Below are 26,720 nucleotides of genomic sequence, written 5' to 3'. Positions count from 1 at the left end.
TATTATCTATTATCACGCTCAAACTCATAACCTTCTTTGCAAGTATAGGGAAAGTTCTGAGCTCTTAGGGCCACACAGACAGGATCCAGAAGGAGACATTGTTGCCTAGTAAAAGGACCTCCATCTTAGAAGAATTAGGTCTGAGGCAGTTGTCATTCATCCAATTACTGACTGCGAGCATGCATTTCTGGTATGCCTCATCAGGATCCTGATTGCTCTTGGAAAGTGAAACTACAATCTGGGTGTTGCCTGTATAGGATACCAACGAAAACCTAAGTGATTTGCTCAGACTAGAGAGCGGTGTTATATAAAGATTAAACAGGTTTGGGCTCAATGAAGAGTCTTGTGGAACCCCGCAGGGCATACTGAAAGGGTCAGATGTGAATTCCTGACGTGAGACTGTTTGCACACAGTCAGAGAGGAAAGAGCGGAGCAGACTCAGGGCAACCACATTGATCCCAAGATTCTGGACACGGTCAATCAGAAATCCGTGATTGACCCTTTTGAATGCTGCAGACAGGTTAGACAAGGGCAGCTCTACTTCCCTTGTCTAACGTCCACCTGAGTTCTTCTGTTGCCACATTCAGCCCCATCTTGGTGCTGTGGCTACTTCTGAAACAAAATTGTGTTTCATCCTATAAGTGTTTGCATTTGATAAAATAAGTCAGTTGCAGGTTCATGGTTTGTTAGTACAACACAGGAGATGGGAAATGGGCTGATAGCTGTTTGGATCTAGCGCAATGAGATTAGCCTTTTTGATCAGTGGGAGGATATAACCTGTTTTATAAAGTTCGGGAAAGTGACCTGAGCTGAACAGGGTGTTAGAAATCTTTGTCAGGTGGGAAGCAATAGTTTCCGCCACTAATTTGAAAAACTGCTGGAGGACAGAGATCAAGAGGAGATCCTGATTTCATGGTGAGAATGGCCTGTTTCACCTGTATTGTTGTAAGATGGGTTATTTCGTCCAAGGAAGCTTCACTTGGACCACAGGTGGAGGGTCATTACTTAAAGACCTGGGAGAGTAATTTGTCAGCCTTGGTGTGAATGTCTGCTCCACTAGCAGAGTTTGCCGAATTTTTCCCACTTTGCGCAGCACAAGGAGTTTTGAAAAGCTCACGGAGCTGAATTCTTTCCTCGCTCGCGATCACCAACTTTAAGTTGCCAATCTTACTCAAGACCACCTCCCGTGAGTTTTCTCAGCGTGGGTAGTTGCAGATGGTCGCTACTGCTCGCGTCTGAGAAACTTTCCATTCGCGTTGAGAAAGCTGCTGCTCGACAAAAACATCTACTCAAGCTGCAGCAAGAAACAGTGCCCTCTTGCGCTCCGTGTGGTGCTGTTTGCACTGATTTTACACTGTTGGACAAATACCCGTGGCTAAAACTCAGCACACCCGAACGGCACAACGTAATATGCTCTGCCACTTGCAGAACTCCGCATAGCGTGGTGGAGCTTTTTGTCCACTTTGCAGAGTTCTGCTTAGCAGAACTCTGCAAACTCTGCCCAGCCCTAGTAATTTGTGGAGATCTTGTTAAAGATCTCCTCCACTTTGTTGGTGAAAAAATCATCAAGAGTGTTACTGAAACTTAGTTCTATACCCACTAAGAATTTAGTGGGATGCATCCCACTAAGCTCTTAGTGGGCATAGAATTAACTTTTGCAATGGTCTGAAAGAGCACTTTAGTGGCAGATTAAATTTGTTTAGTAAGAAAGGCTGGTTATTCTTTCAGAGATTGGCTTTTATACTCTGTGATGATGCGTTTATAATCTTTTTGTCCCAAGTACTCTGTAATCCCTCCTCCATTTCCTTTCCTGCCTGAAGTAACCCTGTTTAAGGGCTCTTAACGTACTGTTAAACCAGGGTGCCAAGGGTGTACATCTGTTATGAATCTTAGTTTTAGCCAGTGCAAGCTTGCAAGCAGTTGAACTAAGCCAGGCAGAGCAATCCAAGGAAAGTTGGTCTGGGTTATAGGTGATCACTGGCTGGGATCTTGCTAAGAGATAGTTTAAATCAAAGGCCTGAATTGTTTGCCATGCATGAACGGCATGCTTACTACATGCCATTTTGTTCAGCAGGTTTTAGATAAGTGCTCTATTTCAAAGAAGATAGCACTATGATCAGTCCATGTAAGTAGGAGGGTGGCCAAGTTTGTAACACATGGAATGTTGGTAAACACTACATCAAGGGTATGCCCTGCAAGATGTGTAGGTCCCGCCACTATCTGAGAAAAAACAATGCATGCCATGGTGTCTATCAGAGACTTGGCATCCTTACTTAAAAGATTCTTTAAGTATATAGGAGATATGTCCCCAGACTTGCAGAAAGAACAAACTTTCCCTCCACATTATGCCCATCCACATTCCTGCACTACAAAATGTTGTTGATACTGTGTTACTGGGTTGTTCTTCAATCGGTCTTCAAAGAGATCTAACCTGGTCTTCAGGGTCATAATGTTAACACCAATGTCATATTAGATCTTAGAAAAAACAAAATAGTTCAGTATGGAAAAAAAACCACAAATATGTTTGTAGAATAGATGGAGAAAGGGTGGACCAGTGCAATGCGTTTCAATACTTGTGAATATGGGAAGCCTACTCATTAACCCCACCTAGCTACAATGAGACATCGTGCAAAACAATTGCAAATGAACCTCTGGAAATTGTATTCTGACTTGCACAGCCCAATCGGCTTCTCAAGTTTAGAGTTAATCAAAGCTAAATTCATACCTACACTAACCTATGGATTCCCAACATATGGGGCTAACCTAAATTCCAGCCTCAATAAGATTATTTGTGCTGCCATTCACATACATTTCACCTTCCCAGTCGTACTCCCTCCTCTCAACTTATCCTAGAACTACGCTATATGAATCTGAGTTTAACAGCAGATTTGCAGTACTGTTAAAGATTGAAGAGTTCTGAGGAAGGGTCCTTAGAGAATTACACCTGGAAGGAATTAACTACAAACTCCAAAAAGCATCCTCAGTTTGGTTTACAAAATCTACAAAGAATATTAACCATGTGGAACTGTATGGAAGTATAGCAAGGGGAAACTGTTATGGAGCCTTCAAAATCACAGCCAAACAAGCAGCTGTATTTTCATCCTATTCAAAAGTGTTACAGAGTTCAGTAAGCATTCAGGAAATGTTATTACCATCCTACTCTTCACCAAGCTTTCAGTGCTACATGGGGATGAGGATGCAATATGCAACAAGAGTCAACTATATGAGTCTGAGGGTTTTATTGGTTCCACGTGCACCTTCAAAGTAGCTGGACCTGTAAATGTTCCAGAGTTTGCGGTCACTGTAATGAGTCATTAGAACACATTACATGCTTCTGTCCATATTTGTTTAAGCTTTGTAGATCCTTCTTACAATCCTGTTTTCTCGGACTAGGCATTCGTACAATTACAACTGTTGTTTTTGGGTGCATACAGGGAACAAATTTCCAACTCATATGCTTGCTAATTAAATACTACGGGGTTCATTTATGAGACCCTTGAGAGACTTTTGTGCCTCTGTTGCGCCACTTTTGTTATGCAGCGGAGGTCTAAACAATGCACCACGTTGCGTGGCTGGTATTTTTCCTGCCTTATTTCCACCCTTACTGACTGAACAACTGCCAAGCTTTTGGTGCCTGTTTCCTCTGATGGCCAACCTCCAATTCCCTCAGGTGACTATGGGAATAATAGTGCCACTTATCTTAGCTTTTATTGCATCACATAGGGCATGAATGCCCTACCATCCATCACCATTGTCTACAAGATCTTGCATACTGGCAGCTTGAAGTGTCTGTACGTTAAATTGTAAAACAAGTTAAAATTCAGGCTCCAGTCACTGCGTGGGTTTGATGTCTTGGGTGTGTGAAATATAATCACATTGGGGCAGATCAGAGAGCACCTATGAAACTATCTCTGCCTTTGAAATATGCTGTAGGGTGGATGGGGAGCCCAGGAAGTAATCCAGCCGTGCATATGTTTTATGGGTGGCTGAGTAATTAACGTAGTGTCTTATGTGGGGTGTATTGTAAACCAAATGCGAGTTAGGCCTTAAAACATGTAGCCCCCTTGGGAGATAAAGCGTCCGTCTGGCCTATTCTTTGAGTGGCTCAATCTTTCTCATTGCTCATCACTAATTTTGAATCCACTCCCATTATTATCTCTCTTTCTGTAGTGCAAAGTATATGAGAAAATGTCTCTTGATTGGTGTTCAGAGCATACATTGAGACCACTGTGAAGGTGTAGTCTTCCATCCCCAATCTTATTACTAGTATCCTGCTTATGACATCTGCAATATTCTCCTTCTCACCTACCTGAATGAGCACTACAATACAATTTCCACAGCTGCTTTCTTTTTTTGGTTTGTTGAAAAGCAATGCTGAGGGAAGCCATTTGGAATGCAGCCTGTGCCAATACTTTTTTATAAGGTGTGTCTCTAGTGGGAGACAAATATGGATTCCTGAGTCTCTTAAGAAAAACTTAACTGGAGTGTTGAGCCCTTGTCCATTCAGGCTCACTGTTATAATTTCTTCCATTAGTAAGAATCATAAGATATCATTTAACTAGGCTGTGAGAAATTGGGTTAGTGGTTGAGAGGTCTGTGAGCCCTACTAAAGCAACAATCACAATCCTTGTCAAATTCAACTACAGAATATATCATGCTCTATTTAGTTGATATTATAGATTCAGGGCACATAGATACCCCCCTCTGAGTGGGAGTAAGGGTGTATGTGTGACGGTAAGTGGGAGATCATGTGTACTCCTTCAGGGCCCATTGGCTGCAGCCAGGTGTGGGTCCCCACTGAGGAAGTTACATGGGGGTACACACAAGTGTGTCCTTTAATACCTAGCTGTGAAATTGAACCTAGAACTCATCCTTCAATTCAGGAACCAGAGGCAAATTATTCGATATTGTAATGATATTTATGTGATGCTTCCAATACCCCCTGAGAGATCGACAGAACACAATGATTAATGTGAAATATGTAAAATGAAAATATGAAGACGGTTCAGGTTCATTTCCCAACTATTTAGATTCTGGTGGCATGTAGCGCTGGGCAACCGTGATGTTCGGAATGTTGTGAATAATGAGGAATAAATTGACGAGTTGTTGTTTGTCATCCCTAGAAAACATTCCAAAGATACTTGTTGCAAAATATTGAACCTCTCAGAATCCACACTTCCATCAGGTGAGCACAGGTTAAGAAAGTATTTTCAGTGGAACGACATACGCGCTAGGCCTACAGAGATTACCAGCGAAAGGGTAAGGTTTAATTACAGATTAAAAGTAGAGCATTGCAATGAATTTTGGCAATTTCTTGCAATGAGCCAGACTTAACATTGAAAAATATATATTCTTCCCTACACTGTACAGGATGTCCGGTCTTGTGATACATGCGCTTTACTGGGCCCTAATGAAACTAAGTGTTTGAGTTTACCAGCTGAAAGACATGTGATCAAGATTGCTATAAATCTTAAAGAAGAAATATTGTCTTATGTAAATTAGATATCTCAGCAGACAAAAGACAAAGGATAGATTAATCTGCATAAATTTGACTGGAAGTTGAGCAACATTACCCAATATTCGCACTGACCTACCATTGCAAAATCTACATGTCCCCTAATGACAGCGTTTGTACAAGCCTGTTAGTGTGAAGTTTCTTTTTAAACCAGTTACTAGAGAAAAATATTTTTTTTTGCTGGCTAGTCAATGCAAATGTTAGTACCAAAATGTATGACACTACAAAAATGTATGTAATCTGGCTACAGGTTAACTGTTTCTATACAGATGCACCAGAAATAATGAAAAATTGCACACCCTGCCTCCCGCATCCGCTCCCCTCCGAGACACCATTTAGTAATTTATGAAGAACAAGTCCACATGTCCTGTAGCCTGAAGGGTCTTTAGGGAACTTTTGTTTGTTTAGGGCCCTCTAGAATTCATATTATTACCGGTTATGTTCGTGGCTTTTACACAAAGACAAAATAGTTGGACAAAAACAAATAGGCAAAGGAGCAGGCGAACAAGAAGAAGGTAGACAATGGTTGGTGTGGTGTTCGGCTTTCGTTCAATTTTTCTAAAGGAATCTCGTAGGGAAAAAGATTCCTTCATGCCGGCCCCCAGCTAACATTGCTACTGTTTACTGCCTCCTTCTTCAGGAATATGTCAATGAACATTCAATGTGTTTGTTCTTCTTCCATGTGTCTAGTTGCTAATGGTTCTGGCAGCGTATGGGAAATGTATCAGTTAGGGTTGTATCTTCCATACAACACCCTGACTGTTTCCCAGAAAATCAGTGCTCTTACCTTTCACTGGTGGGTTCATCACGAGCCGATGTCTTTCTATCAGGCTCAGGGAATGAGCAGAGAATGCCCTCTTAAGCTAGATATCTTCATCTTCAGCCTCGACCAAGCTCACTGTGAAAGCAGGAAGAGGAGTTACATTGCTTCCACTCCATCAATGTTTATTAGGACGTTGGACAGGGAGCTTTTTGATACCTGACATTCAGCATTCACAATTCTGTGATTTGACCCAGTTTTCAGTTGCACTCATTTTTAATCAGTGTTGAATTTCATTTGTGATAAAATGTGTGTGTTGGTTTCCCTTGTGCACATTATCACAATATCTCTTGTTGTTTTCAGGAATGGACCTGGAGATTTCGGGAGATTTTGCTAGTGGGGATTTTCATGACTGGTCAGAAGATCAAGAAAATGAAGATGAAATGATGAATGATGAAGAGGAAATAGAAGAGGATGACGATGAAGAAGAAGGAGATGATGATGCTGAGGATGATGATGAAGGATATATTTGATATTTTCTAAGTGCAATTAATTATACCTTTCTAATGTGTGCAAGGTAACATCTTATAGAACTACTTTGCTCCCTACACTACCAAGATCAAAGAGACAATGTGTATATTTTGTATAATGATATCGGATATAAAAGATGAAGTCCTAGACTTTCCTTGTTTAAATAAAAATCATGTTTGTGCTTTTAAGCTTTTATATGCCTTTTGAAAAGAAGAATACGAATTGGGAGGCTAGCGTGAAGAAAGATCTGTTATGTGCTACTATTAGGTGCAAAACCTGTATAAGGGCAACCTTCATTAAAATAACCAGGTGGGTCACTGGCATTGTTTGGAAATTGATATGCCCCCTTCATAGTGAGTGCTTTGTAAAGAAATAAAGATGCAATATCTGCGCCCTAGGCCTGATGAGGCATTTCCCTAATGCATGACCTCTCTCACAGAGGGCACTGTAAAAAGAGAAGTAGTATCTCATCAGACTGTAGTTAACAGGGACAGTATGCAGCTGTCACAGGCGCTGATGAACAAGAAAGAGACAGAAATACAAGACCGCCATGTATTTCCAATTATTTTGTTGCACTTCCAAAATGGCGCCTGCACTTCAGGATGTGTTTAGAATGAAGCTAAACAGAGATCAAAAACTCGGTAACTAGGTCTGCTAACAGAAATTTATGTTGTCCTGTTATTTGATTTTTGTTAGTGGGAGTTTAAATTCGTTTCAGTTTTATTGGCAAATCAAGCAGCATGAATTTATCAATAGTATCAATTTACTAATAATCTAAACTTGAAACAATGCAATGGCAATTAGGCAAAAAGACGCCCAGGCACTCAAATCAGCAATGCACACCTTAAACAAAACCAATTTGTTATGCTTTTCCTTATTTTTGTAATGAATTTATTGTATATGGTATGAAACAACGTATCATGAGGTATTTTGTCTCATAAAGTTGTGGAGGTTTTAGCATGTAACCTGACATAGCATATTGGCAACTGCTAAGCATACACGGTTATCAGATTAATGCTGTTATGGGTACTATTGCTGAAACTGACATGATTTTATCCATTTTTCTACATATGCAATTTCCATGTCTGAAATACCGTTGGTGAGATATAGCAAACAGTCGTCATTCAATAATGAAGGATAAATGAATTATTATACTTATATTTTGAAGCATGTGATTTGTGTGTGGACCTTGAGACTAGATCTTGTTGGTGCAAGATGGACCCAATTACAATTGACACCCATACTACAAAAACTACAAAAACGATAATCCCTGGGCACCAGTTTATGAGCGGGTGTCCGACTTCACTAATAGGCCGCTAGATTTTCTGGTCCTCACATGCAGGCCATTGGCAGGAACTCAGCTATATTTTCGTTTGATTTTAATCTGCATTAAATACTAAGTTTAATATTTGTTTTATGTAATATTAACAAATATTACACTTTTTTTTTACTGTTTATGTATAGTTTACGAAATAAAGACTCTTGTATCCAAAAATCCTTTGTATTGACTTCTCTATTAAAAGGAAAGAAAAGTAAAATTCTGTAGGTATTATTTCTGTTTATAAAACCAGGCGTCAATTTAAGTTTTCTACTCAGTGACACGTACCCACTTGAGCTATTTTATTTTCATTGTTTTTGGATAACGTGAATGCTCCTCACCAAACTTGGATAAGATTCTGCATTTGCCTACATCTTATTTGTTTTAAATTCAAAGGCAATTAAATGAGTCATTTGAAGACGAGATTTCGTTTCATTTAAATCTGAAATGTTGATGAATCGATGCGTTTTAAAAATGTGTTAACCTTACTCTATTGTGTTCGGATGCTATTTGTATCTGGAAAACAATAGCCTCTGGGTGTATATTTAAGTTGCAATTGCCAGAGCTAATGGGAGGACTCTCCTACTTAGGAGAATGAAGAACTTTCACGGCGTAGTTTTTCAGCTGTTCTTTGTGAATCTACGGGTTTACATGTACAACAAATTGTGGATCGCTTAAGAGCCGACGGTGCAAGGCTCTACAAGAAAACACTCTTTCGTGCAGAACTCTGGAGATATTTTACTTAACACATGAACAGGTAGCAGTTCTCTGGCAGGGAGTTCTTCACAGAGCAGCCATGTGATGGGGGTGGGAGGGTGAAGCCCCGCCTCTGCAGAAGCTCTTTTCAACTTGTGCCCTTTAGTCTGTTCCTTGACTAAAAGGGTGTGTCTTTCCACCAGTATGATGACAATTGATGCTTAGTAATGCTATGTTTCATACAGATTACACACACCAGCCTAAGGGGCCTCAGGGCGAAAGTGTGCCTTGTCTTTTTGTTGATTGATTATGAATGATGTAAAATGTTATCTGTAAAGCAGATCTCAAAATGCACTAATTTAATTCCATAACCTGTTCATTCTTCTATTAATTAAATTCAAGTTCCTTTGCTCTTCCTTTCTTAGGAATATCGAGAGTCTTCTGTAAATAAATGCTGCTCTGGTAGATTTATAACACTTTTTTTTTTTTTGTTTAAGAAGTTTTTATTGAATTTTCAGGGAAAAAGAAAAAGAAAAAGCAAATGATACAATAAAACAATTATTTCAATATAGCGCCATAAAGAGATATTATATAAACGAAGTTGGTTTACAATGACTAGGTCGACAAAAAGAAAAAAGGATCAATAATAGGGTAATTTGAGGAAAAAGGCACTGGTGAATGGGATAGGAGGGAAAGGAGGGAAGAAAAGAGGAAAGACCAAAGAGGAGAGAGGGAAAGAGAAGAGAGAAAGCCAGAGAGAGAAGAAAATAAAAAGAAAATGAGTTATCACATGAGAGGGTGCGAGGAGAGATAAGTAGTAAAAGGGAGCCAAAGAAGATCAGCTTTGATTTTTTGGGAGACAGAAGAGGAGGAGACGGAAGCAATCCTATGTTCGTCACAAATAAAATTCCACCAAGTAATTGACGACAGTTTAGAATTATCTTTCCATGCAGACAGGATCACTTTAAAAGCTAATGCAATAAAAAGATCAAATAACCTAGAACTAGGTAAAACAGTTTCCATATCAGGAGCTAAAGAACCTAAAAAGATATTTACAAAAGATAAGGTTGAAAACTGACATGCATACATTCCAAATTGAATTCCAAAAAGATAGAACAGATGTACATTCATATAACTGATGGACTAATGTACCAGTTTCGGTAGAGCAGGACCAGCAAAGGGGAGAAGATGTGGGGGAAAACTTACAAATAGTAACAGGAGTAATAATGGCTCTATGATACAGAAAAAACAGAGTTTGGGTTATCCTGGCTGCAGCCGAAACTTTAAATAATTTCAACCATAATTTATCCCAACTGTCAATAGGAAGAGAGATGGATAGGTCCATTTCCCATGCACTTTCAATGGTGGTTTTAGAACGAACATTGGCATTAGATAACAATAACTTATAAACAGTGGCAGCTTTAAGTTTATGCGCCGGAAATAGAGGATACAATGGTGAAGAGGGTATTAAAGGAGGTGAGGCTGATGGGAGAGAGTAGGTAGCTAATTGGGTTTGTATAGCATTAGAGATAATAATATATTCCTTGTAAAAGGAGTCAGGTAGCTGATATCGTGTTTGTAATTCTTGGAAGGAGATGATAGAAAATCCATTCAAAAACTGATGGACAAAAAAGATCTCCTTTTCCTTCCAGTATTTGTAATAGAAAGATCTACCTTTGTTTTTGAGAAATTTGTTATACCATAGGGTAGAGGTTAAAAAACATTGGATAGGGGATAGGTCCTTAAGAAATGTATTGCACAGCAATTCACGGGAATATTTTAATACAGGGCATTTAGACAAAAAGGTGCAGTTAGACATAAATGTGACATGTTGAAATTGAAACTCTTTTAGGAGCGACCGCTCAAAGATAATCCAACGAGGTATAGGCGTATCCCCAAAATCGAAGGCCAATGAGAAAGATTGTTTAATCAAAAAAGCAGAGTGGTATATTTTAAAATTAGGGAAGCGCACTCCCCCCTCTTCCTTGGGGCGAATAAGTTTGTTTAAGGCAATGCGGGAGCGTTTATTGTTCCATAAAAATTTAATACATAGAGAGTTTAATTGGGAAAAAAACGTGTTAGGGATTTTGACAGGGAGCAAAGAAACCGTGTAAAGGATATGAGGAGTGACCATCATCTTAATAGTATCAAGTCGACCCCACCATGACAAAAATAAGGGGGACCACATGAGGAGAAGAGATTTCAATTTAGTCATTAGTGCGTTAAAAGTGAATTTAATAGTGTCGCAATACTGGAGGCAAACCAAATGCCAAGGTATTTAATTTTGGAAGGACACCATGCAAAGGCAGTATCCGCAAACATGAATTGATAACAAATCGAATTTAAAGGAAGAACCTCCGTTTTGGATAGGTTGAGTTTGTACCCAGAAATGGAAGACTAAAGGCGGACTTCTTCTAAAAAGGGGGGAAGGGAATCACTGGGATTGGACATGTATACCAATATATCGTCCGCGTAGGCAGATATTTTAGTTTCAACAGAAACAGAGGCAAAACCTTTAATTTTGGAATTAGCTCGAATACGCTCAAGGAAGGGTTCCAAACACAGGATAAAAAGTAATGGGGAGAGAGGACAACCTTGCCTGGTGCCTCTAGATAGGGGAAAAAATTGAGAGAATTGGTTATTAACAAAAATACTAGCCCTCGGACATGAGTATAACAATTTGATAAAAGAAATAAAATTAGGGCCAAAACCAAACCATTGTAATGTATGAAACATAAACTGCCAATTTATACGATCAAATGCTTTTTCAGCGTCCAGAGACAAAGCAGCCAGAGGATCTTTATAATTTTTACCATGGGACAGGATATTCATGAACATTCTAGCATTATCGGAAGCCAATCTACCTTTGACAAAACCCACCTGGTCCGTCTTGATCAGAAGGGGTATGATAGAATCAAGTCGAGATGCAATAATCTTAGCGAAGATCTTGCAGTCGTAATTGATTAGGGAGATTGGGCGAAAATTTTTACAAAAAGAATGGTCCTTATCAGGCTTAGGGATAATGACGATCAGAGCATCCATAAAGGAGCCAGATGCTTTTGCATCAGTAATGAAGGAATTAAACAGCTGCAATAATTTAGGGGCAAACAAAGATTTGAAAGTACAATAAAACTCCACCGGTAATCCGTCCGGGCCAGGGGCTTTTGATTTCTTTAAGGCTTGTAAGGCAGTAAGAATCTCTTGAAGGGTAATATCCGCCTCTAAAGCGGAAAACTCAGCATTCAGAGATGGGGGAGCAGGGAGTCCAGAAAAAAACTTATCGAGATTATGAGAGGAGGGGAATGTATCGTCTGAATAAAGAGATCTATAGTAGTCATGAAAGACCGCTGCAATTTCTTCATCAGAGGACACCAGATTATTGGTAGATTCATCCATGATAGGACCAATGGTCTTACGTTCAGAGCGAATTTTTAAATAATTCGCTAGCATTTTACCTGCTTTATTTTGCCCTCCGTGAAATTTAGACTTAATTCTAAGTAAAACATTGCAGGCATCAACAGTAGCAATTTTGTTAAGGTTGGTTTTGGCTGTAATTAAATTCCTAAGTGAGTCAGCATTTTTGGAGGAAAAATAGTCATGCTCTAATTTTTTTAACTGTTGTAATTGGTCCTTATACTTTTTCACATTGGCCTTTTTCTTCCGAGACACAAAGGAAATAGTAAAAGCACGGAGCGCCGCCTTAAAAGCATCCCAATTGTTAGAAGTGGAAGTGTCTGATGGGTTGTTAAAGGTGAAAAATTCATTAATAAAGGAGGTGGCTTCTTTAAGATAAACTGTATCAGATAGCAGGTGAGTGTTAAACTTCCAGCGATTATATTTGGTGGAGGTGAGTGAAAGGTCAAAAACAGCATAGACAGGGGCATGATCTGAGATAAAGATAGAGCCAATTTCAGATTTTTGGATACATGGAAGAAGGGATTTGCTAACCAAGATATAATCAATTCTGGATCGGGTTTGGTGTACATTAGAAAAGAACGTATATTCCAACAAATCAGGGTTACAGGTTCTCCAAACATCATACAATGGGCGAGAGGCAATGGCCGATTGAAAGGATTTATGGGTCTTATCCGGTTGAAATTTGTACTTTGATAAGCGATCCGAGAAAGGATCCAACCATTGATTGAAGTCGCCTGCTACAATAATATTGGGACAATCAGCGGTGGAGAGGAGAATTTTGATATCATTCCAGAATTTTGGATCCGGTTTCACAGGGCCATAAATGTTTAACAAGATTAACGTTTTATTGTATACAACAATCTTGGCCATTACCCATCGACCTGCATCATCATTTTGAGAGGAAATAATTTGCACAGATAAAGTTTTGTGGAACAATATGGCAACCCCCCCCTTCTTGTCAACAGCAGGGGAAAAAACAACTTGGCCAACCCATTGCCTTTTTAATTTCAGCGACTCAACGTCATTACAGTGAGTTTCTTGAAGAAAGGAAATTTGGGAATTGAGTTTAGATAAATGAGAAATTACCTTTTGTCTTTTAACAGGATTTCCAAGACCACGGACGTTCCACGTAACAAGATTACACATACGCGAGGGTCAGGGGAATGAAATACACATGGTGTGGAAATACTTCAGAGACAAAACGACACTGGAAGACAAAATGCGCATAAGGGTTACAAAAGGGAACAACAAAATATAAAACCACAATACTAAGAAGAATCAACAAGCCTTTGACAATGTAATAAATGAAGACAGGTCCAAAAGCACCATAATCATGAAAAAATGAAGGGAAAAGAGCAAAGAGGAAACATGGAAAATCTCGAAAGAGGAAGAGAGTGACGCACCGACCAGAGGAAGACTGAAATAAGAAAGTGCGAGAAAGAGCAGGGGAAGGAAAGAAGGTGAGCAGACGTAAAAAGCATAGGAAAGCAGAGAAGGAAAACAGGTCAAGGAAAAGAGTCCAGACCTGAAAGACATCAATAGAAAAGTAAAGTTGGAGCGTGATGAGACCGGAGAGAAGACAGCGGTGTAAACCACATGGATACAATTGGAAGCAGGACATAACCTAGGTAATTATAAGAAAGGAGCAAAGATATGAGGGAGAGAAGATAGAATTTGAACAGGAATAACCAATAACAAAGAAGAAGAAACGTGATTAACGAACATACAATAAGCAATAAGCAATAAAGCATATGGAAAGCTATGTATAAGAGGTATCTAAGGTAACCAGAAAAAAGCTGTTAAAAGCTGTTAAGAGCACCACACTAAAGCGGCAAAAAAGAAGAAGCGCTCAATGATTTGTGTCCATATTCCGAGAGGAGATGTTATTGAGAAACAGTTTCAGTTTTCCCGGGTCATCAAAGGATCTTGTCTGGCCGTCGTGGGTGATCTTGCAGATGGAGGGATGAAGTATGCCATACTGGACGTTCAAGTGTCTCATTTGTGGACGCAGTGCAAGGAATTCTTTGCGACGAGCATTGGTCGCATTGGAGACATCTTGTGAGATAAAGATATTGTGACCAGACCACGATAGGTGACGTTTAAGTTTAGCTGCTTTAAGTACAGTCATGAGTTCTGTGAACTCCAGAAAAAGCATGATGATACCACGAGGTTTGGTGGAATTCGGTTGAAGGCGACCTAAGCGGTGAGCTCTCTGTATATTCAAAGGTGTAGATGATTGAAGGCCCAAGAGGTCATGAAGGAATTTTCGAAGGAAAAGCAACATATCAGGACCCTCAATATTCTCTGGCAAGCCAAAAAGACGGAGGTTATTCCTTCGATTACGATTCTCCAAGTCCTCAGTATGGAGCTTTAATTTGTGAATCTCTTGTTCCAATAACGGTATTTTTGTGGCAACATCTTGAACGTCACTGACGCGCTGTTCTAACTCAGTCACCCTACCTTCCATGACAATCCATCGGTCCTCTATTTGTTGCAATTTTTCGTTTGTAGCGGCCATAAAGGGCTGAAGACCACGCACTTCCTCTAATATATTATCTAGAACTGGGCTTTGCGACGAAAGAATAGGCGAGGGCGGGTCATTCTTCAGCCTTTTAGGCTTTGCGCCAGAAGAAGACGGTTTACTTGGAGGATGGGAGTCACTAGACATCTTGGCAATTCGACTAGACGCTTTCTTGGCGGGAAAAAGTATACGGAATTCTCTCATACGCTGTAAAGTTTGACGAAGATACTCATAAAGCCGTCACAGCATCACCTTAGAGCAAAAAACAAAAAGAAAAAGATACACAAAGCTGTATTGCATCCAGCCAGTGGCTCTGGAAATACCGGAACATAAGGGTTAATCACGGCTCTTCTGAAGAAAAAACAAAATTATGAGACCTTCTCCTGAGAGAAAAACGGTATAGAACAAGCATGGCCAGGGGCTAATGGCAACTGTTGAACTTGGAGCAGACTCCCTCTCGGAGAAAAATGAAGCAGTAAAGCATCAAAGCATGACTGGATCCGGGAAAAGCATGTGCGGTGCTTCAGGAATAGGATACAGGCACCTCGATACAAAATGGCCGCCGACGGGTATTACCTCAGGAAATCAAACCGCCACGTCTCCGAGGGATAGGAGTGATAAAAACAGCCGACGAAGGGCAATTCTGAATCACGCCATGTTCCGCTGGTAAGTTCTTCTGGAGACAGCACCCGCAGCTCGCTGGGAAGCCTTCCACACAGCTACATAGCACCGCGTCCAAGCGGAGCTAACGGAGATCCGCCATCTTCCCTCGGCGTCCAAGCCACGCCCCCAGATTTATAACACTTTAATATAATTTATCCGACACTTGATTTGCTCATTGAGCAAGAACTACAATAAATACCATAGGTAGGAGCTCCTTTATGAAGAAGTCACACAGCGCAGCAAGTCACCAGGTACCTGTGTTGCATGCAGGATTATTTTTGTGCAGGAAAGGACACCTTCCTGCTCAGAAACACTCCATCGAGGCATGCTCCTCTTTCTAATTGTGCTGCAGAATGCAGCGCTCATAGAAAGAGGAAGACACAAGGATAAATAGACATATTTCTCCTCGTTACGCCTCCCTTGGGAAGATGTAAGATGTTGGCACATTCCCAGGTTTACAAGTTCTTGTAAATCTGGGAATGTGTCAAAGTCCATGGGATTTGTGTTGAAAAACCCACACAATTCTCATGGAATGCCTTCCCCAGGGCAAACTAACACAACACAGAGAATAGCGCTGTATTGAGTCACTCCAGACTTTTGAAGCCACTCAGATCTATGCAAAATGGCTTTGCGTAGCTTCAAAAACTCTGACTTATAGCTTTGCGTCACGCATGCACCACATTGTGTGGTGCACATATAGTGAAAGCCCCTCACAAATAAGCCCCCTTGTTTATTTCTTCTTTTATTGTTTGCATTCTGGTACCTGTAATATTGTTTTTTTCCAATAAGTGAAGGTATGCTTATTCCGGGCGGTAATTGGCATATATTTCTCTCTCCACATCTAAACCTACTAGGAGCATGGTGTTTTCGTTGTAGATCTGGCCCTCCAATAGGTTCAGGAGATCACGGGTGTCCTTCAGATATGTCGGGGTCTTTTGTACCAGTGGTTTCAGGAATTGGTACCACCACTGGTACAAAAGACCCCGACATATCTGAAGGACACCCGTGATCTCCTGAACCTACTGGAAGGCCAGATCTACAACGAAAACACCATGCTCCTAGTAGGTTTAGATGTGGAGAGTCTCTACACCAGTTTACCTCAAGAGAAGACTCTTAATACTCTAGAAAACATCCTATTCTCTTGTGATTGGACCTATAGAACACCTAGACATTTCGTATTGGAATGCTGCAGATTAGCCCTCACAGAGAATTACTTTGAATTCGAAGGGACCCTATTTGGACAATGCCACGGAACTTCAATGGGCAGTACATTTGCTCCGAGTGTAGCAGGACTGTATGTGAGCAACTTTGAGCATGAACACGTACAAACCCCCAACAACCCCTTCTACGAAAAAATCAGGTTTTGGCGACGGTACATAGACGACGTGTTTATGATATGGGAAGACAGCCAAGAAGCTCTAAAAAACGTCCTGACTTGGATCAATATGAGGGATGACTGCCTCAAATTTACACTAACAGCAGATAAACATCAACTGGACTTCCTTGATGTAACTATCTTTTCCATGAACGAGTCACTACACACCAGGACTTTCTATAAACCAACGGCCAGAAACAGCATTCTCTCTTATAAGAGTTTCCATCCTCGACCTTTAAGAGACAATCTCCCCTACAGTCAGTTCCTCCGCTTGAAACGAAACTGCAGTAATTTGGAGGATTATAGACAGCAAGCAAGAGATTTAGAACATCGACTCACCAAAAGAGATTACCCCATAAAAACGATAAGGAAATGTCAAAAGAGAGCTCGCAATCAACCCAGAGAAAATCTATTATCCACTGTACAACGAGAAGAACCCGAAGATTTAATGACATGTGTAACAACATACAACACTGAATCTAACACAGTCAAGAAAATCATTAATAAGAACTGGAGAATTCTAACCTCAAACACACTGAAATGGCCAAAACCAAGATTTGCCAACAAGAGAACCAAAAACATTAAGGACATTCTGGTCCACACGAGACCAAGGACTACGACCACAAGAGTAACTTTAGCAACAGTCTGGAACTTAAGTCCGGTAGTGGGTCACTACCCGTGTGGCTCCTGCTCAGTCTGTAAGTTAACTAAAATGACAAAAACTCTGCAACTTCTTCCCAACCTCAAATGGGAATTACGTAATCACACAAACTGAAACACCACACATGTGGTGTACATGATAGTCTGTCCTTGTAACCTGAGATACATAGGAATGACTTGCCGAAAAGCCAAACAACGGATCATCGAACATCGCAGCAACATCTCATGCAAAAGGGCAACAACAAAAATGAGTAAGCACTTTATTGACACTAACCACACCCCTGAAGATCTGAATTGGGTAATCTTGGAGACCTTAGCTTTCAAAAACCACAATGTTGAACAAATACTTTTCGAAAAGGAACAACGCTGGGTCCATCGCCTGAAGACAGATAAAGAGGGACTGAGCGATTCCATACCCTGGTCCACTCTCTGTAAATGATGACAACTATCTCGTCTGATTACATGAAGACCCGTAAGATTCATGAGAGGGAAACACGTAACATAAGGAAGGCCATTCTTGCAATCATTATGAATCTAAAGCTGTACGTAACATCGCCAACCAGTAGCACCCACCGAAATGACCCTTTAATCTCTTGTCATCCCGATAAAAATCCTGATGTCAACAACGGCCTAACATATGTACCTTCAATGCAATACCACACACTTGAAATCAAATTTGACTTCTCCTTTCTTTAAAAATCATTCCTAGCGTTGTGCGTGTTTTGTTGACAACCATATAATACATTGCCAACCAGTTTCAAACAACCTAATGCCAACCAAACCGAGAAGTCCCTCTTTGATTTTCGTAACGACGGCCTATTTAACGCGAGTCCACCGGAATGCACGTTATCCCAGGATAACGTCAGAGTCAGAACAAGTGGGTCTGCCGGAGGAACCGGTAAGCGACGCGGAAGCCGTCTCCTCAAAATAGCGCCATACAGTGAGTAAGAAAACTAACTCTTTCCCCCTCTCCAACAGCAAGAGGTTTCCCACCACCTGACTAACATCCTGAAGAAAGATGTCCAAATCTAAAAAAAGGTAATCTCCTTTTAACGAGAACTAATCCCATTAGTCCAGATAGAGACTTTGCGTCTGTTCAGACAGCAATAGCCGATTTCTTTACCTTTTCATCATTTTTAGATTAGTAACGAACGGAGAAAACACATACTGTTAAGAGTCTATACAACTAAAACAAATAAGGAAAAGCGATGTGATGTTTACTTAACCTCTGTTTTTAACTCGACCGTAATTTCTTTCTTTCACCTAGTCTGTGTAAGGCAAAGTGCCAGCGAAGCGCAATGAATGCAGTACACTGAGACTGTTTGTTATAAATATCCGTTTTAGCATTACCCAAGAGAGAACACTAGCAATTAATGTGTTGTTAGGATGTGATAATATACACTATTTCTTTTTCACAGGAACAGGTACTAAGAGATCTGACTCCTTACATCAAGGGTGGTGAGTACACTATAACCGCCCCCAGAATTCACAAGGTGAGCCCAGCATAGCTCCCCTTAATCTACCTTGGTCCTGACGAAAGCCTCTAGACTCTGCACGAGGCTGAAACATGTAGACCAGACCTCTTAAAGACTATAACCAGTGCATTAGACCAATAACTAGGTCTCCACATGCACGTTCACGATTTTAATTTCCCAAGTCAAATATCTCAAGAATAAAGGAAAAGAGTTTTGACAACCGGGTTTTTTATCTCCAGAATCACTTTTTCACTGAGCACGAACACACCCTCTTTTTATCTCTCTGACCACTACTGTAGAACCAGTTGGTCTTCCTCCATGGGGAGGCAAGCATTTGGACAAAAAAAAGCCCAATGATAATGCTATTACGACACACGAAGGCGGAGAACCAACATATACCGCCCGAGACTTGTGTACGTATATGAGGGTTTTTTAACGACAACCATCCACGTTAAATGAGACCCTGGTACACAGGACAAGTGGTCTATTCCCCCCCTCATTGTTGATTTTTGTACTAACCATTGGAAGCTGAATAGACCACTGCTTCTTTTCCCTCCCCCCATTGATGTTCTGTAAAATCAAAACCATCAGCATCGTTACAATACCATAGAATATAAAAGGGGTGATCATATTATAATGACAGTGGATACTACCACCTTCCCTTTATTAAGAAGCTAATATTATTATTAGGCTAGTAGAAGGTCTCTTAGGCTTGAATAGGGGACCCCATACCTCAAAGATCAGCTGAGTGAAATCACATCACAGGAGCATCAGGAGTCTTCTCGCAGGAAGGCTCGTCTGCGGTCTGAATAATAAACATGATGTCTGTGATATTAAAAGCACCAACTTTCAGGTATTTGCAGCTGCTCGTGTGTTATGGCTAAATAGTGGGTCGATCAACCTAGAGTGGAAAACATGCATTGTGTAATAACCCAGACTGTTTGTCACACCATGTACAGACCAAGGTCGCTGTGCAGAGCTCGGGATGGTAACAACAGATTGCTCTCGTGTGAGGCAAGGCTCGAGTCAGCAGTTTGTTTAAGGAATAACATGTAAACGCAGTGTCGTGCGCAAAAGCAGCAAGATGGCTTTCTAACATCTAACGTGGTTATGCTAACTTAACAATGTATGTACGTATTAAGGGAGTCCTCACTACATGCCCCCTTGATCGAAGCACTATTTAATAGGCAAGAAAAACAAAAGACCGCAGAGTTCAGTTTCGACAGAGCAGAACAAGGCGTATTCAATTTAAACTTTCAGATCGTACAAAAGTCTGAAAAGACGAAAAATGAAAAGGGGAAAAAAAAAAAAAAAACCTCAAACGAATAACGGGAAGAGAAAAAATAAAAAGAAATGCTGCGCCGGGTAGCCGTCCAAAGGCACAGTTATAATGGACGACAGCACAGTCAATCCATGAACGTATATGCAGCATACGTGGCAACTGCTTCCAACAAGAAATCGTTTGCAGGGCCACTAAAAGTCTCAGCCTTCCAATTAAGTAAAGAAAAGGAACATACGTGTTCTTCAACAAACGGAGCCTCTAGCACAATCAGAGGGCAACCGAACTGTTCCTCCAGATAGCTCATAGCTAAGAAGTCGTAGGCAGCCTTTGCGATGTCCCAATTACCCAGGATACCATGCGCCGCACCACAGGCCATAATCCGGACACCAGAACAGGCAAACTCGTGAGACACTAAGGGCCTCATCAGTCGATCGAAATCCGGCACCGGAGACACCGTGTTGGTCAAGCACAAATCCAGAGGCCATTCAAAGGGACAATCCAGGCAGTGAAAAACAGGTTGCACGCAGGTGAAGTAGGAATACCTGAAGGATAATCCATATGCCAGGCTCAAAGTCGCCAATGGCAGAGTACCATAATAGTCAAGCATCCTATCACGAAGAAGATGCAGACGGGACAGGCGCTCGTGTGGCACAGAAAGAGCAGCCATTCCGTAGTATGAAAAGTAAAACCTGCCACCAGCGCCAGAATCAGCGGAACACCTCCAAAGATGCTCGAGAAAATAGAATGAAAAAATGCCTGAATCACACCAAAAATAGTTTGGAAAGAGGTCACGAGGCCTGAGCCTACAAGTTTAAAAAAATGAGCCAGGCCGGTCGTGGACGAGGCATTGAAAATTGTTTGGATCAAAGCTCCAAAATGCAGGGGGAGGTCAGTATTCAAAAGCGCCTGCACCTCAGTGCGCGTATTTGCAACGTGAAGGACAAATGTTTCACGAGAGGAAGTCAATGGCACCTCTTTTTGGGACAATAGAGCTCTTATTCTGCTCAACTTGTTGAACTCTGCTTTCAAGGTTGGAATCGAAGGCCAGATGGAAACATCCAGCCGCCCATGCGGGGGTGGAAAGAGAACATTATTGCAGCAGACAACCCTCTGCGATACAGTTACTATATATGGGATTCCCACTAACATCCCGCAGCAAGCTTCATTATTCAAAATTAAATAACTACCGTTTGCAAGCAGCGTAAAAGAAGGCGTAATCACAGGCACTGGGACACCTCGTAGGACGCAGGCCAAATTCGGGGCTTGTACATTGCATGCACCGTGTAACTGAATGTGCCTACATACCAAGGAATGATCTGGTGTCGTGGTACATTCCTCACCCTTCAGATAAACCTCAGTATCGTCTCTAGTACATCTATACGTAAAGGGGAGGGACCAAACCTCATGTATGAAAGCGGTGCCCAGCTGTTCATATCTACCCAGAGCATAATGTTTCATACAAGACGTAAACTTAAAAAGCGCGAACGGGAGAGTGATCAACCCGTGGATAAGCCACGTGGCCGAATTTAGTTCCGACACAGAGAAAGGTAACGGTTCCAATTTTTCAATATGTACCAATGAATATGTAGCATCCTTCATGGACATGAACCGCTGCTTCTCAGTAAGGTTAAAGGGAGGGAATAACGATGTAGTATTCAAATAGTCCCAAGGGACCCTCCCTGCCTTTAACGTCTGCAATGTCCATGCAAACTGCATAACAGAACGCAACTGGTTTTGACCATGATATAACACAGACATATCATCATGCACAATAGCAACAACTGAAGAAACAATATTGTCTAATGTATAAATTCTCGAAGAGAGAGTGTTAATGCTGTTATCTATAACGGCTAATACCTTTTCCATGTTTGCTTGGTCAATTACTCTCAATCTGGAAGCCGCCTCAATTTGCGACAATTTCCACACTTCGTTGAAAATAGCATACGCCCACCTTTTGGTTCTGCCACCCACAGGACCTTTAACAAAATCATTCAAATCTATTTTGTCATGTAACTTTGATAAATGAACTTTGACAGATGCCAAGGTGGAATGTCGCAGCCAGGATTGACATAACTTTCCTACAGAGTATGTAGTTACTGTATGTGACGACTCAAACCTAGGGTCAACGCGTTCCTGAGTATACCCTGGTTTCAGCCCTAGAAAACAACGTTGACAGGTATCAGAACTGCTTTGCCAAATTAACCAACCCTCACTATTAAATTTCGAAATATTGAAAGATGTATTTGAAACCAAAGACTGCAAAGCAGGAAGGGACAGATCTGTGTGGTTATCCCAATTGGGGTAAGCGCCCAGATCCGGCACAGAAGGTGACTTTAGTTGTTTAGAAGTGGCCAATCCGAAACAGGTGGTTTGGAAGATGGTTGAATTTAAAAACAACATATGATTTGGGACAAGACAGGCACGATGTAAAGCCTCAGTTCCCTGAACCTGCCATGGTTTGGAACCCCAAACCGACTTAAGATCAATAGTAGCCTTCCATAGATCATAACCTTTGATTGACAACTCGTCCATAAAGGACCTAGAATAAAGTAACTTGGTGTGAGTTAGTCTAACCTTTGAGGTAGACTCAGGCATAACCTTAAAATAAAAGGATGCCGGGTCGGAAACACTGAAATCGGTAAAATAAGTATACTTATCAACCAATGTCGGTGAACTGCCGAAAGAGGGAGCGGGACAGTGTTCCCATTGGGTAAAATTTACAAAATTTCTAAATGTATTCGCTTTATGCAGGAAGTGATTGCCATAATGCTGAAAACAATACTGTTCCGCATAATTAGCCGCATTTTCATATAAATCTTCAGCATCAAAAGCGGCATAATATTTCAAATCTGAAAATAGTGCTTCAATGGTGTGTACATCCCAATCATCAGAACGTATGTTCTGCTTAACCACATCACCCATAGAAACACGAAATACATTAGGTACATTTATGACCTCTGTAGGCCCATGAATTTGGAATTTAACAGCATCCCACGCGATTCCATCCAAGACGGGCCAGGCAGTAATATTCACAAAAGTCTGGTCTCTTTTCATGATGTGGGACGATGAGTGGGGGGCCAAAGTTCCATTGATAAGTCTAATTGTCGATCTCTCTTTGAGATAGTGGCCATCCACCAAACGGAAAAAAACTATGACAAATCCAATGGACATAAACAAAAAAATACTGAAAAGCAACAACCAGATGTATGTCCAAGGGGTTATCAAAAAATGTCTTTTAAACCAGTTCGCAAAAACAGCAATGTTCGATGGGGGAGTTGAGGGCAATGAGTTAGTGTCAAAGGAGAAACGGGACTGGCCAAGCGCCGTAGATTGTAAAACAGGTGAATGACCATGTGTAGGATAAGCATACTCAGTCTCTTCGGGCAAACCACCAGCCGGTGGTAGTAACAAGGGATCAGTAAATGACTGCATCTCGATGGCAACATCAGACAAGGTGTTAGAAGCAGGAACCAACATTGAATTTCTTTGCATCGTCTGGCATGAAACTGCTGGAGTCAGACTAAGAAGTATCGGCCACTCGCTGAAGTTTGACATTGTCAATAGAGATGTACCTGTTGTCTTTTCGACCAGGAAGCGGAGGTAAAATGACTGTTCTTGTACCCTGCACTCCAAGCACTGGAACCGGTGCACAATAAGAGGGGCCGAACTCCTTCTTGTTCTCCACCTTTTCATGGACCAGGTCTCCAACTCGGGGTAGCCAGCCGACTACCGGTATCTGAACCTCAGCTTCAGACGTGGAGGGCAAGTGTTCCTTCGAAAGAGTGTCTCTGGCTTCTTGTAGAGTCTGCAAAACAGCACAGTGATCATCTACGTCAAAGGGTGCGGTCGACGCCGCCATGTCTAGACCATCAAGGTCCGGAACAAACATTCTGATTCCGAAGAGCATCATGTATGGGGTCCGCCCACCCAGAGACCTTCTAGAGAGATTATTAAGTGCACGTTGGACGTTATACAAATGGGCTAGCCAGTTCCGGCCTGTGCCTAAAACACGTGCTGTCAATGATTGCTTTAAGTCACGGTTCATTCGCTCCACCACACTATTACCCTCAGGTCGGTAGGGGGACGAAAATTTGACTAGGCCCCCAAATTTCTCATAGCCTCCTTGTAAGCCTTAGAGGCGAACGCAGGGCCCTGATCAGAATGGAAGGTACCACATGCAAAAGTTCCCACAAAGACACGCAAATCCCTGATGACAGTCCGCGAGTCAGCACTCCTTTGTGGCCATACCCAGAGAAAACGTGTGCACGAATCCACTGCAACCAAGATATACTTGTACGCAGTATCAGAAGAAAAAGGACCGCAGTGATCTAAATAAACACAACCAAATGGCTTATTAGATATGTACAACTGTGTTTGTGGTGGGCGCGCAACAGTAGAAGGTTTAATCTGTTGGCAAATGTCACAATCAAGAACATAAGCGCGCGCTTGTTTATATAAACCAAACCACCAGTAACGTTGTTGTAACAGAGATATAGTAGCAGACACACCGGCGTGGGCTGACGCCAACCCCTCGTGCGCAGCTAGGATCAATGCTGGTCTGCAGTCCGCGTTGGGAATAATTCTGTCACCAACGTCGTTAATCTTCACTAATGGGACGTTATCAGGACTTAAATGATAAAAATAACGAGAAGGAAAACCCTTCGGGTAATCACTTCCCTTCTCTGTAGCAGCAATAGCTGCCTAGATGTCATCATCAATCTTACTTTTGGATCTTGTAACTGCTGCCACTAAGTATGTAGCCACTGCTGTTTTTGCTGCCTCGTCAGCCAAGCTGTTACCGACAGCATGGACACCAAGTCGTTGGTGACCAAGAGTGTGAATAACATTCACGAGAGGGAGACGTTCTTTAAAGTCTGCCACTCGAACCCAAAGCGTTTTATGCTTAATTGTGCTACCTTTCGTGTCTCGATAATCATTCTGAGACCAGAAGTGTAAGTTGTCATTGTAAGACTGGACACAATAGAAGGAGTCACTCACTATAAGAGTAGTGACCCGGGGATCAGCAAACTCCAGTGCAAGCACCAGAGCCCGAAGCTCCGCCAATTGCGCGGTACAATCACCCAATGACTGCGTATGCACTGCATCAGATTGGAATTCACCATTTACGAATGTACCTACGACAATTGCGCAAGCCGCTGAATAAGCGTGCTTTGATCCAATTGCGGGCTGCGCCGAGCCGTCAGTGTATATGACACAATGGTATTCTTCGAGCGGGCGCAAAGACAGAGGAGCAGGATGAACGAATTCATACTGCAAGTACTCTTGAGTCTGTAATGAGGCGTCAAAGATATAAGTGACATCTGGCGACGTCAGTGTTGTGGCCCATTGTATCCACCGTGGATGCAAAGCTTTAGAATTTGGTACACTTGCGTTAGTCACTGCCTCTAAGGCAGGATACGGTGTTACAACCAGAATCTGTTTCCCATGTGACAGTGCGCGTTCCTTAAGGATCGCCATCTGCACAGCAGTCAGAACTTTTTCGACCGTGGAAAAACGTAATTCAGCAGAGGTGTACAAGTGTGATTTATACGCAATGGGGACTGTATCGCCCTCATTAAACGTCAAATACGTGAAACCCACGGCGCCTGGCACTATTCTTATTACCAGGTTAGTGCGGTTATCACATGTCAGCAAGTATTGTGAAGCAAGAAGATCAGCCTGTAAAGACTGTAAAATAGCAGAGTGTTCTAGCTGCCAGCTAGACTTCGAAAACGAAGGTTGTACCAAGGCGTAAAGTGGCTTGATACGCTGGGCATAATCAGGAATGTACGTACGTCCGAAATTCAGAAAGCCCAGCAGAGATTGTAATTTCTTCAGTGTTGTGGGAGCACGTAAGCATGCGCACTTCTCCAGAAAGTGGGGGGCTAACCCCTTACCTTCATTGTTGAGCTCGTAGCCCAAAAACAACACTGTATATTCCGCGATGTGAGACTTCGCAAAATTGAATTTGTAGCCATAGCCAGCAAAACTCACTATGATATTGTCGACACGAGACAGATGTGGCATAAGCTCATCATCCGTGAGATAGATATCGTCAACATAGGAGTATGCGTCGGGGTCAATTCTTTCCAAGAGAGAAACCACGCGGGCGGAAAAGACGTCAGGGCTATTTTTGTAACCCATGGCTAATCTCGTAAACTGTTTTTGTTTGCCGCCCGAAGTAAACGCCGTCCACTGGCTACTCAGTGTGGACAGGTTGTGGCTAAAAAAGCCATTGGAAATGTCAAGTGTCGTTTTAAATCTTTTACGCACGAGACTGTCGACTAATGCCGAGCTGTGTGTATTCTGTACCGCGCAGGTCCGGCAATGGGAATTTAGGTGCCGGTAATCCAAAACTAAACGGTACGAGCCGTCAGGCTTCGTTACAGTGAATAAAGGGTTATTCATAGGGGACACACAAGTTTCAATAACACCCTGATATTCCAATTGTTCAAGGATTGCCGCGACGTGTGGCCTAGCTTCACGACGCATGGGATATTGGGGTTG

At 41.7% G+C, this 26,720-nt stretch overlaps 1 protein-coding gene across 1 annotated transcript in view; it reads left to right on the top strand.

Annotated features, from left to right (window-relative positions):
* SPOCK3 (SPARC (osteonectin), cwcv and kazal like domains proteoglycan 3) overlaps positions 1–8,301 on the top strand; it is a 1,171,449-nt gene extending 1,163,148 nt beyond the window's left edge. Inside the window, exon 10 of the mRNA XM_085641793.1 lies at positions 6,639–8,301. Within this exon, the coding sequence (XP_085497919.1) occupies positions 6,639–6,808 (170 nt within the window). The 3' untranslated portion in view covers positions 6,809–8,301. The remainder of the gene's footprint in view (positions 1–6,638) is intronic.
* The last annotated feature ends 18,419 nt before the right edge of the window (positions 8,302–26,720 follow it).

The sequence above is a fragment of the Triturus cristatus genome, chromosome 2_2 (assembly GCF_964204655.1).
Source record: "Triturus cristatus chromosome 2_2, aTriCri1.1, whole genome shotgun sequence".
NCBI lineage: Eukaryota > Metazoa > Chordata > Amphibia > Caudata > Salamandridae > Triturus > Triturus cristatus.
The sequence above is the reverse complement of the archived record's forward strand: the minus strand, read 5'-3'. Positions and strand labels throughout refer to the sequence as shown.